General features: G+C 36.7%; 1 protein-coding gene across 1 annotated transcript in view; it reads left to right on the plus strand.

Annotated features, from left to right (window-relative positions):
- The window catches only part of JAKMIP1 (janus kinase and microtubule interacting protein 1), a 110,738-nt gene that overhangs the window by 41,971 nt on the left and 55,867 nt on the right, over positions 1 to 12,900 (plus strand). Inside the window, exons 4-8 of the mRNA XM_019470632.1 lie at positions 3,348 to 3,557; positions 4,249 to 4,368; positions 6,674 to 6,820; positions 7,430 to 7,570; positions 10,751 to 10,810. Of these exons, the coding sequence (XP_019326177.1) occupies positions 3,348 to 3,557; positions 4,249 to 4,368; positions 6,674 to 6,820; positions 7,430 to 7,570; positions 10,751 to 10,810 (678 nt within the window). The remainder of the gene's footprint in view (positions 1 to 3,347; positions 3,558 to 4,248; positions 4,369 to 6,673; positions 6,821 to 7,429; positions 7,571 to 10,750; positions 10,811 to 12,900) is intronic.

Raw genomic sequence — 12,900 nt, forward strand, 5'->3', positions numbered from 1 at the left:
AGCTAGTTTCTTTCCAACTCTGTCACTTGGTCTAATAAAAAATATTTCTTCTCTTTTAGACCATACGTATTCCTAGACAATCTTGGCTATGACAGTGTTGCTTCTACAACATGTATTTGATCAAGATAGCAAGCAGCAAGGAACCCAGATTAATCCATTTTGATTTTCATTTACCTAATGGAAGATACTCCTCTTCCCACTAAAATAAAGACCATAATACATGGTCTAATTACATAAGGCTGTTTTCTTTTATGCTGCCAACTTTTTTTCTTTGTGTAACCAAATGTGGCAAGAATTCGAGAAAAGAGTAGTTCTCCAGTGGTACAGAACTGACATGGAGACTTTCTGTGAGCTTTTACAACTAGAATATATAAGACTAAGCTAAGCTAAAGTCTTTTGGGAGTGGTTGACCTTTCTTCTCTAACTGTCAGCTTATCTTCAGTTTAAACCTAAACCATATCTCTTCTTTTTCTAGTCTTGTACCTCCTCTTTCTTTGCCTGCCTGCCCCTTGACCTGCCATCTCTCCGATGTGGAACTGAGGGATGTTGTATCCCTGTAAAATATTTCTCTTCCTTTTTTTTCCTTCTCTGAAGTAATTTGTACACTCTGTTATAAGTTGTACTCTCTGTTAAGAAAGCAGACAGGGAAGATGAACAAGTTTGCTCTGAAGAAAGATGGTAAATCTTTGGGTCAGGCATTGGGGTAAATTTAAGAAAATTGAGGCATTGACTGGGTTGATGCAGTTACATTGGAGAAATCAAAGGTGTAACTGTCCCCTTGAGGAAAGGAGAATTGTATTGTGCCCCAGGCTTCTGAAAGCAAACTTAAGGTAGAGGCGTTACTGCTGCAGTTCTGTTCATCTTTATCGGTTTGTTATAAGTTAGTTGCTTAGAAATTCTTCCTTCTGCTAGTTTGTGCTTATAAAAAAATAAGCACTATTGCAATGCTCTGTGTATTTGTGTGTGTGCGTGCTTGTGCATATGTTTACATGAGTAAGAGACTCTCTAGTGCGTACCTGCAACTTAAAATATAAGCCCAAAATAAAAAAGGTTGTGCAGCCATTGCTATTATATTGCTACTTTCAATTATTATCAGTCTCAAAGATTTTTCTATTTGACTGAAACATGGGGTGTTTCTTTTTTTCTGAAAGGTTCACCACATGTAGATTTTTGCAGAAAAAACAGTAGTAGGAAGAGCAGAGGGGAATTCTGCCTTCTTCCCTGCCTTCCCCTAACCCCCACCCCAAAGCCATGCTCTTTCATGGCATTTCTCTCTAATGTGTGTGAGCTTGTGTGCTTTGATCAATGGAAGTGTGTGTGAAGGGTGACATGGGCGTGATTTCACTGGTCACATCTGTTTCAAACGATCTCTTCTGCTGTGGTTCAGCAAGTAGCAGTCTGTACTGAGATCGTTGCTTTCTTTTTTCTTCCAATTTAAACACCTATGTCATTCCATTTACCATTTAAGTTGTGAGAATATGAAGAGTATGAAATGTGCTACTAATTGGGTAACTAAAATCAAGGCTGCCTATGTAACCTTGGTTCTTCCTTGTTAAATGTATGCCTTGCATGGACGAATTCCTATCTCAATTCAATAGATGTTCAGTGTGAACACCTGTGTAATTGAAAGCGAAACTGTCCACAGTATTTAGTTACATGACATTTTTTCCTCCCAAGGGGTCCCTGATAGATCAGTGTGCGTGACAGATAGCATTCAGTGAATGAAGCAGCTGCTTAATTTTTGTCATTGCTCTTTGCTGCACAGTCCCTCTGAAACTCTGCATGTTGCAAATTCTTCCATTAATAAAAACCGCATTCTTTTCCTGCAAGTCCTTTTTGGCATACTTGAAAGTCTCACAAATCTGAATTAACGTACTGGGAAGTATTATACCTATTTACTGGATGAGGAATTGAGACCCAGCGACCTTCCCAAGTCAGGAAAGAAATCTCCATCAGAACCAATCTTCATCAGTTCCAGCTGGAACTTAAAAGTAGTCTAGACCAGCTTATTCACTTCAAGTCTGACCTTTTTATCTTCAATCATGACTTGACTTGCTTCAGCCAGGCCATCTCCTGCCACTCAGGTTCTGTGCACAAACTAATTTCATGTCCTTTGTAGACTGTGAAAGGAGTAAGGCAAGAATCCTGAAGAAGCAAATTGTATCTGATCGTGTAATCTGATTGTGTTAATCCTGTACATCATTCAGACTTAACTATAAGTTACTTCTAACATTTCCTTTTTTTCTTTTTTTTTGGTATAACTTGACATAAAGGACTTCTATGGATGTAGGACTACAATAAACAACAAATGTATGGTTTAACAAGTTCATGATTTTATTTTGTATTTTCAAATAAGATTATAATAGTCTTATTTCCAAAATTCCATGGGTTTATGTTGGCCAAGAAAACAATTTAGTAAACTGAAGGAGATACAGCACAGTTCCAATAAATATATTGTTAATGGCTAACATTGTTGCTAAGAAATCTGTTTCTATAGTAACTGCTGCAGATTGTCACTTCCTCTAGCATTTGGAATAGTACCAAAGTGAATTTAACACTGATGCTGCGAGGGACAAATCCTACGAGAGCTGCAGTAGATCACTGCTAGCAGTATGCTTTATTTGGTATGGAGATGTATGAACAACACAGTTCAGTAACTGTAGAGGGTGTTTAAGAACTATTTCTTCCTACCCTTTATTCTAATGCCTGTGTGCATTTGCTTTTTTTCCTTCTATACAAAGACTAGTCCTCATTTGAATCTTACAACAAGGGCACATAAAATACATAGGTATGCTTAAGATTTTAAGTTTAAATGTGTGTGTGTGTATATGCTACTAATTTTTAAATGTTTGTGAAGAGATTCACCACGTGTGATTTTCACTAATAAAGAGGGAGTTAACATGGGGCAAATGTGTATGGCTCAAGCTTTAAAACAAAGCCCAGGTGAGTTTTAAAGGGTGTGTTTGTCTTATCTTGTACTAGCCCTGTGTTTCTTCTCTGAAACATAGTGAAGGGAGATTTTTCTTCTGCTTATAGAAGTGTGTATCCTCAGATGAAGTGGATGATTTCAGTGGCTATGTATTCTGTTTCAGAGTTTGCATCTATTTTTGTTTGTCTCTTGGGTTGAGACTGCACCGAGTAAACTCATCATCAAGTGAAGGCTGAAAGTTTTTTAAGGGGAGGGGAAAAGGCTTCAGAGGAGATATATCTTCTTGTTAGCAACCATAGTTTGGGTGGTGGTATAATTCTGAGAGAAACAGAACTTTGTTTTTGCAAGCTTGTGGGTATGCATGCAGTGAACACTTGGAGATGTTACAGAAACGTCCTTCTTTATTTCCGTTTTCCAGATGGATGAGATAAAAGGCAAAGACAGGGTGATTCTGGCTCTGGAGAAAGACCTTGGTGTCCAGACAGGCCATACACAGAAACTGCTCCTTCAGAAAGAGGCTTTGGATGAACAGCTTGTCCAAGTGAAGGAGGCAGAACGATACCACAGTAGTCCTAAGAGAGAGCTTCCTGCGGGAGTGGGGGATATCACCGAACTGATGGGAAGCCCGGTAAGAAAATTGTGTTTTCTTCAAATGTTCAACACAGGATAATTGCTGCCTGGGTGTTCACATTGGTTTTGTGGTTACTTTTAAAATACTGGAAGGACTAATTCATGGTAAATGGCCCTGCACTGCACTGTGCTGTTTCATTGATGATTTAGAAACTCCTTGGACCTCTTGAATTTCAAAGAATGTTGAAAAATATGTGGATATAGAACTTTTAGAATTTACATTGTAAGCTTCAACTGTGAACCCCATTATTTTCTTAGCTATGAATTTCATAACTTTAGGAATTATTTTAACCAATGGCAAATAGAAACTATACTTCTCAAAAACTGAGCCATGTTATTTTAATCTGTGTCCTATGCACTAGAATTGTTTTAGCTGATAGTAAGAAATCTGGTGAGAAGTAACCAGTAATACGTGAAATATTACTTATCTAGCTGCTGGGTTTTTTTTAAATTGTTAAACCTTTACATACATTTCACAAATAGATACTTTTCATGTAATATATCATGTAGTATTTCCACAGGATGTTATTGTTTAGTGTTTCAGTTAACTAAAATAAGTTTTCCAGACATTGATGTACAAGTCTATATTAAACTTACACAATCCACTTGCTAAACCATGATATTAAATTATGGATAGTGAATTTTTTTTAAAAGGTAATTTTATGTATCTATATGTTTTTGATGTAAAGGAGCAGCATTTGGATGAACGAGACATGCGGAGATTTCAGTTAAAAATCGCCGAACTGAATGCTGTAATAAGGAAGCTGGAAGACAGAAATACTCTCTTAGCAGATGAAAGAAATGAACTGGTAAATTAATTAGTAATAACACAGATGGTGACTGGGAGGGCATCTTTATGGTAAAAGATTTAATGTTGGAAAGTCAGTGTTATAAATAATTTACAAATTAGTCCTGGTTGGCCTCAATCAACTATATCTAAATATAACAGAGATTTCTATAGAAATTCACTTTGTGACCATAAAAGACATGGATGGAATCTCTCTTGTTCCAGAAAAATAAAAATTTATAAATTTATTTTGGAGTCATCATAATCAAATTGACTGCTAGCTTGCCTGTGGCACTGTGTAATGATGTTGTGTAAAACATGCATAATCTATGCGCTTAAATTACTGTATTAATCCTTTTGAAATTTGACAGTGGTTTTGTGACATGCTTATACTAGCTAGGAGTTAAAGAAGTTTTCTTGTGCTAGTGATGAAAAATCTGCCATTTCCTAAGGGAAATCTCTTAAGTAGGTGAAATTATCCTAGGAGAGCGATAGTAACTTACAAAAGAAAGGATATGACACAAATTTTAAGAATGAATTTTATTAGCCTGCATCGCTACTTACTTGCTTGTACTGAGGTTAATGGTAAAACTCCCATTGACTGCAATGGGAGGCGAGTTTTAACAAAAGGAATTTTTACATGTCCTCTTATAATGCCCTAATTCTAGTGGCAGAGGAAAAGATTTTTCATTGTAATCAGATGGAATTTTTTCCTCATGCAACCTATGTATCTGATTCTAAAATAATGCTGTTATGTATGGTGAGGGCAGAAGGGGAGGGCACTCTTGCCACGTGTCAGTCCTATAAGTGAGTGAAGCATTGACATCTTCCTCCTTGCTTTGTCAGACTTAGCTCTTCCTGTTGAGATATGAAGGCTTTGCTTTATGATAAAAGGACTTAATTTAGTTATGACATCTCAGTGATTATCAGAGGAACTAATTTTTGAAATCTTCTTGTCCAGCATCTTGGCTGAATCTAAATTGGTGAAGTCAATTGAAAAATGCTAGACTAAAATTGGATGAATTGAGAACATAATCTTTTTCTTTAAACTTTTCCTCTTTAAATAGCTGTATAGTCTAAACTGCCCTTTCATATGACAAAAATTGATTCCTCGTTAACAACGTAAGTTTCTTGGGGTAAGAAAAACATGCGTTTTAGCCTGGGTGCAGTTCACCATTTTTCCTACTTTGCCTAGGTGCTGAGTGTTTGTTGTTTTGTTCCCCCTCCCCCCGCCCCCCGCCTTTTACTGCTACAGTTGCTTTTCTCTGCTCTGTACTCTCAAGAACATCTTGCCTTTTTTCAAGATTGCATTATATAAAGACAAGATAATTCAGCCTCCTAATCCTTTCTGCGGACATATGTCATTCAAAACATCCCTGAAGAATGCTAAAGTACTGCAACATCTATCCTTCAGTGTCCCTCTAGATGGAGGGCATGTACAACTCGGTGAAATACTCTTCTTGATGCTTGACCTAGAGGCATAAGAAATGTATTTTGGAAAAGATATGGAGAAGGTTTTGTCCTATTGTGAGACAATATTACATAAAACCAGTAATATCAGTAAGCTTGTATGATTAAGCACTGTGAAAAATAATTTTCTTCTGAGAATGAAAGAGAAAACCAATACTCAGTGAAATTATCTCAGGAGAAAGATTATCTTTTTCTCATTTCCAGTTAAAGCTCAGTAAATTGAAAAATCTTTTGATTGGAAAAAATAGATTTTTTACAAACAAAACAGCTCAAGGATTAATGAAATAGAAAGAGTGAAATATTGAATACACACAAATGCACGAAAGGGCAGTAATTTGCTTCACATAATTGTCTAACATCATAAAACCACAGGAACAAAATTGAGGAGCTTGAAAATGTCAGCAGAATGCTGAGATTGAATCTGTGCCCTCTGGCTGACTTTCTCATTGCTCTAATTACACATTAGGTATAGGGTTTTTAAAGTAGAGTAGGAAGAGTTTATTCCTACTAAGGGATAGTGAAAACGACTACCCTAGAGACCTAGTTGCTCACAAGAAGCTTATATACAACAAGATTAGTTTATCAAGAAATCACTTTTATGGAGCATCATAAGTGTTTTCCAAGAGCAAAATCCAGTGACCAGATCTAGTGTTTTTGTAGATTGTACAAAAATACTATTTCTTATTTGTTTGGACTCCTGTAGCTCTTAGTTCAGCAGTAGTCTGTATCAGATGCCACTTAACAAAAGAACTAAGCTTTCTGAATGAAGGAAGAAGGCAAGTAAAAACACACGTATTTCTTCTTTCCTACAAGTATAAACTAAAGCACAGCTAACTTTGTTCCTTTGCCATTTGCAGCTGAAACGTTCTCGGGAGACAGAACTTCAGCTGAAGCCTTTGGTAGAAAAAAATAAAAGGATGAGCAAAAAGAATGATGATATGTTGCAATGTATCCAGAGAATGGAAGAGAAAATAAAAAATCTATCAAGGGAAAATGTAGAATTGGTAAGTAATCATCTCTGACATCATGTTATTAGAACACATTACACACGGTTACTTTTGAGGTGGAAGTGCTTGTAAGGCTTTTGCTCTAATACAGCCATTTCAGAGTCTTAAATTCAGCCAATGCAACTGAATATTCATACTCTAAATTCAGAGTGGCATGTGCTTTGTGTTGTATCAATTCACGCTGATTAAGGGAAAGGATCACAGATAGATAAAGTGTGTTTGGAGGCTATGAAAGTGTATGACTAAAAATCAGCTTTAAAAAATGCTGCTTTTATGATTAGAAGTCAGAACTGAGTTTGAGTGCATGTGCCAAAGGCTCTACTATGTTAGATAATTGAGTTCACTTGTCTGCTAATTTTGTCCTAGACTATGTTCTTTGAGTCTGTTTTAAAATATCTTATGTGAGATATTAACACTGAGGCATAGAGAATGTGTAATATTTTTTTTGTTGAAAGAGGCCTTATGTTGTAGTAGAGTCTGCACTGACGAGTCCAAAGAATTCTTGATTACTACATCATACATGAGAATTTTCCTCCTGTTACAGCAAGACACTTTAAAACGTCATTTATGTTTGGGTTTTTTTCAATTTTATTTTAATTTTTGTAGAAAGAGAAGTTATCTGCACAACCAGCACTGAAGAGGCACACATCTTTGAATGATCTCAGCAACACACGGGAGGAACAAGAAATTGAATTCCTTAGACTGCAAGTCAAAGAACAGCAGCATGTTATTGATGATCTCACAGTGGTAATGCTTATGACTGGTATACATACTTGCATGCACACACATCTATAGGCAAGCTAAAGATCTGAGAGCAGTATTTTAACTCCAGTTGTAGTAGTGATACAGAAATAGTTCTTTGGCATTGAAGGGTTTTTGTTATTTCTCAGGTAGTGAATGAATTTCTTTGGAATGTGTATGAATCTTTGTATTACAAAATATTTACCTGTTACGAGCTGCTTGTGAAAAGAAGTGCATCAGTCCATCCACCTTACTTGCAAAATTGGCCGTCAACAACTGAGGAACTTGAGGAAAGGACACGTTCCAAAACTTATCGACTGAAACGTGTTGGATGTAGACCCTGGTGCAAACCCAACCACTCCCCTGACCTAGAAGTTCTCCTAAAAGAAAGGAACATGCAGGATGGCATTAATTTCACCTAACTAAGCATCTCTGAGCTGGCCACACTAGCTGTCTTTATAACAAATGGAGAGAAATATGCATGGTTCATCTAACCAAAAGTAGCAGCATAGTTTAAGATTAGAATTGCACAGCTGCTACCTTCTGACTGTGAAGCCTACTTAAAATGATGCTCATAGATGTTTGCACTGTTTGATCAGGACTCTTGAGTTATGTTAGTGGTGTCTAGTGCTATTTAATGCAACTTATGATACACCCTTCTGGTGCTGGCAGAAATGATATATCATTTCTGAGAGACCCCCGCCCTTCTAGAGCAGCATCTGGAACTCAGGCAGACTCAGAGCATCTCGAGTGGCACTACTGACTGCTACAAAATGGGAAAACGAATTTAAGGTCATTCTGTATAAATAGAAAATTAAACAATTGGATACAGCATTGAAAATAAATATAGAAGATCCAAAAAGATAAAACAACAAGATGTGTTATTGCTCTGTCTGGAACATTGTCTCTATTATTGGCAGTTCCTCTGAGATTTTGACCCAGGATTTCTCTCTATAATCAGTGCCAAAGATTGATGTCTGCGTGCATTCTCCAGTGTTACAAGCAGTAGGATGTTATTCAGACACTATGATGTAGGGTCTGACTCACAAAGCAATGCTGCTTTACCTTCCAAATACAACTGTACAGACAGGGACTGTGACATGGTATTAAATTCCCAGTATATGGCAGATACAACCTCACTTATATTTCAGTGTAAAGTGGGTATGAAAGGACTCTCTTTTTACCCTCTCAGACAGTAACCCGAGGAAATATATTGTATCCTGACTTCGGTCAAATAGTATTGTGTTTAGTGTGAAAGTAAAATAAATAAATATTTTAAAATATGGTTTCATTTTGGCTTTGTTTCCTATTTACAGATACTTTTCCACTCGCAGAAATAAGTTAAATTGTTAACTAGGATACTGCTTTGGTTGGCAGTACAAACTAATTGATGCTTTGCCTTCGATATGAATGCAGTGGAATTCTGCACTTCCATTATGCTTTTTAGCTATCTTTTCTGGCTCAAAGCACACCTCTACACAATATAAATGTATCATAATTATCAAGAATGACCCACATGTCACATACCTGATTAATACAAAATTCATCAGCTTACCTCCAGCTGAGACCAATATGATACACAGAAATAAGAACGATAGTCTTAGGCATTAGGGTTCTCTGAATTGATTAACGTTGTCAGTTGTAGGATATCTTTGATGCTGTTGAAGCCATATCAACTTGAGCTCTCCCACAACAGTGGTGTTCTGGTCAGGACTTAAAAAGAAAGCTGTCAAGATAAACTCAGATGATTGCAAAAGATGCTAGTGATTCAGCAAATGGTGTTTTTTAATTGGCAATATTATTGTTCTGGTAGCTTGATGTATTATTGAGACAGTAAATTAAGCAGTCTTCTTACAAACAAGGTTAGAAACAGGAAGGAGTGGGGGATTTTGGAAGTGCTTGTTCATTCTGCACTGAAGTGAGAGGAAAGTCCAACTGTTTGGACACCTGCTTGGGATGCAGGAGACCCAGGTTAAAGCAGGGACTGTGCCTTAACCAGGTACCTGAGGAGGGAGCATTTTTCTCCAACACTATGAAATTCATCTACATGGTTTCAGGTTTAGCTTAATATATTATATTATTCTGCAGCTTGAAATACCCGCTCCATTCTACCTTGGCAATCATTACTTTTCCTTATTTTGAAAACCACATATATTAAAGGTGCTATATAAGTTGTTGTGCTTTTCTGAATTATTTCGTATTTTCCAAAACTTCATTCCTGGAACAATGTGCTGATAAAGATGAATTATTTTATTCTGATTTCCCCTGGGAGCTTCCTGTTTCTCTAGTTTCTGAACTGAATGTAAAGCAAATAACTCTGAATACAATAATACCATGCAGTGAGCAATAACTGCTAGAGAAGCACTTGGAACTGCTATCATTCTTTTAAAAATAGAGGTGCTGCAAACAAAGATGCAGAGCTAAGGAAAGAATCAGGAAAACGGCAAGGAGACAGATCACCTGCCTCCTGTGTTGGGTTTTTTTTTTGCTTGCTCCTTTGCATTTTTTACCTTCTCTTCCTCCTCTTCTCCTTTGGAATTCAAGGCAGTATTCTTGGGCTTAAATGTTCATAAACCCTGCATTTTTCCAGTTATAACCTCCTCCTGTTACGATATAGTTAATTGTGATCTTGTTCCAAAGCCATGGTAGAAAAAAGACACCGGCTAAGTTGGCACAGACTGAGCGCCTTTGGATTTGAGACTTTTGCCCTACAAGGATGTCACATGTAACACTATATCTACATACGCATGCTTGTAAATCGGAGTATGCCTGATATAATGACTTGTCATTACTAAGGCTGGACTCATTTTTAGCTACCGACCTGCTTCTTCAGGATGCTTGAACACTGGAGTGACAATGTGAATTCTGTTTCCATAGTGAGCTTCTTGGTAAAAGAGTCAAAAGAACTGTCAGAAATCTGTGCCCAGTATTTAACAAAGCCTTTTCTTGCCAACTTCCCATCAAGCGTGTAAAGTATATGGCTGAAGGTTTGTTTGCTAAAGGGATAAAGTTGCAGTACAGCGTGGTGTTATATCAACATGGTGTTATTCAAAAAAGATAAAGACATTGTCTTTGTGTTAGCTTTACCATAGGCTTTAAGAAAATTTTAATGATATTTCTTTGTGTTAGACATATCTAAATATTTTTTAAAAGAAACCCATACCAAAATGTTCTCTTTCCTTCTAGGAAAGGGAACGGTTATTACGGTCTAAAAAACAGAAGAGGAAAAGTCTGAAGCCTCCAAAGGTGAGCAAACCTTCGGTTTCTGTGCATTTCCATTGTTGTGAACAGTGCTTGTTTCAAATATTGCCTGAAATTAGAGCTCTACTTAAATTAATGGTAAAATTTCATATAATTCTCCTGTTTTTTCTAATGAGTGCTTATTCACTTTTTCTTAGGATAAATCAGGAGCTGCAAGTTTTGTAATGCACACAAGTGTTGTTTTGGTTTTTGTTTTAAATAAACAATATAATTACATGTTTAGCCATTGTGGCCTAAATATTCAAGTGGCTTGAGGCCTGATGATATAATGACTCAAAACAACTACCATTTCATAGGACAAATACTCAGTCCTTTTTAAAGAAAATACACCCTTTAAACTACTCGTACCAAGTTACTGCTTAATCGCAATTGAAAACTAACTCATGCTAGGGATGTTATTGAAATGATATTTCTGTATGTGATATATAAATAGGAAAAAGATTCCAACTATTTTTCTCTAGTAACTATTTTGCTCTATAAACGCAAAGTACAACAGAAAAATTTAGATTATAGAAACAGAAAAGTTTTGCTTCAGAGTGTACCTTTAGTGTTTATTGTAACATCTGCTTAAAGCAATTAATTTGCTGAATAATGTTTTTTTGTGAAGTTGAACATTAGCAGCCTGGAACTTGTGAGGGGAGGAGAATGGGGTGAGAGGGAGAAAATAGCAGTGAAGAGTGGAGAGATGATTATCATCTGTATGATAGCTTAAGATACATTCTGTCATAAATGGGTGCTTGTCGTCATTGTGTTCTGCATAGTATATTCTTGGTGACCTCCAGGTGGTGCTTTTTTATTGCTCTGCATTCTGTAATACCTGTATCCTTTGGGATTCTCTGTTTCAGTGGTAATTTCTTCAAATTATGCTTCTAATAATGATATGTCTTTTACATATGAAGAAAGAAAAATTCAGAACAATAAATCTTGCATACATTTTTCTATTATGTAATGGAAGGCTGATAGACTCCAAATATATTTACAGTAGCCCTGAAGCATTCTTTCTTGGTGTAGTATACCTGGAAGTTTGTGTGTTGAGAGCGAGTTTAAAAACAGAACATAAAATTAAATATATATATACACACATGTAACTAATACTATAATTTTTGTAGTCCTCTTTAATGATAAGCCCTTATCCTATTTTAAATTAATTGTGTAAGATCTTTTGCTAAATTGTAAAGTTCCTAATGAAACAAAACTAGTTAATTTTTTAGGAGTTGATAACTAGTGATGCTAATTTCTGTAGGCTGAAAATTCCATAATTATTCATTTATGTCTTAAAAATGTTCTGTGTTAATAGAACTTCAGCTGACCTAGACTCTGTACCCTTTCCTTTTACCTATTTTCTCTTGAGCAAGCTGCTGCTTTTGTGGTATCCTCTTCTTTTCCTTATTGACCAAAGCAAGAGTTGAACAACATGAGGGTTGGAGAAAATGTGCATGATACCATTAAAAGATTTGTGGCAGTGCTATTCTTCATGTGGTAAGAGTACTATAATTGGGGGACTTCGGCAGAGATTACTGCAGGCATTGTGTGCATAAGCAGCAGAGTTAGTAGGGGTTTGCTTCTTATTTATGATATGATAGATACATCAGAAAGAACAAATCAATCAGTAGCACACATAACTCCCACTAGTTATTCCATCTCCTGTCTGTTAGCTCTTCGGTGCCCATATGAAATTGGCCATCTGAAATTTTATTTGATGCTCTCTCCTCAAAGGAAAAGCAGGACTATAAAACAAAAACAAGTGCAAAAGAGAGGGAAAGTTGTGAGAGAAGAGTGAATGGGATTTGCGGTGTGTTGACCCTGGCTGGATGCCAGGTGCCCACCAAAGCCGCTCTATCACTCCCCTCCTCAGCTGGACAGCGGGGAGAAAAATACGACAAAAGGCTCATGGGTCGAGAGAAGGACAGGGAGAGATCACTCACAAGTTACTGTCACAGGCAAAACAGACTCGACTTGGGGAAATTAGTTTAATTTATTACCAATCAAATCAGAGTAGGATAATGAGAAATAAAACCAAATCCTAAAACACCTTCCCCCCACCCCTCCCTTCTTCCTGGGCTCAACTTCACTCC

This window comes from Aptenodytes forsteri, unplaced genomic scaffold (genome assembly GCF_000699145.1).
Source record: "Aptenodytes forsteri isolate BGI_AS27 unplaced genomic scaffold, ASM69914v1 Scaffold111, whole genome shotgun sequence".
Lineage (NCBI taxonomy): Eukaryota > Metazoa > Chordata > Aves > Sphenisciformes > Spheniscidae > Aptenodytes > Aptenodytes forsteri.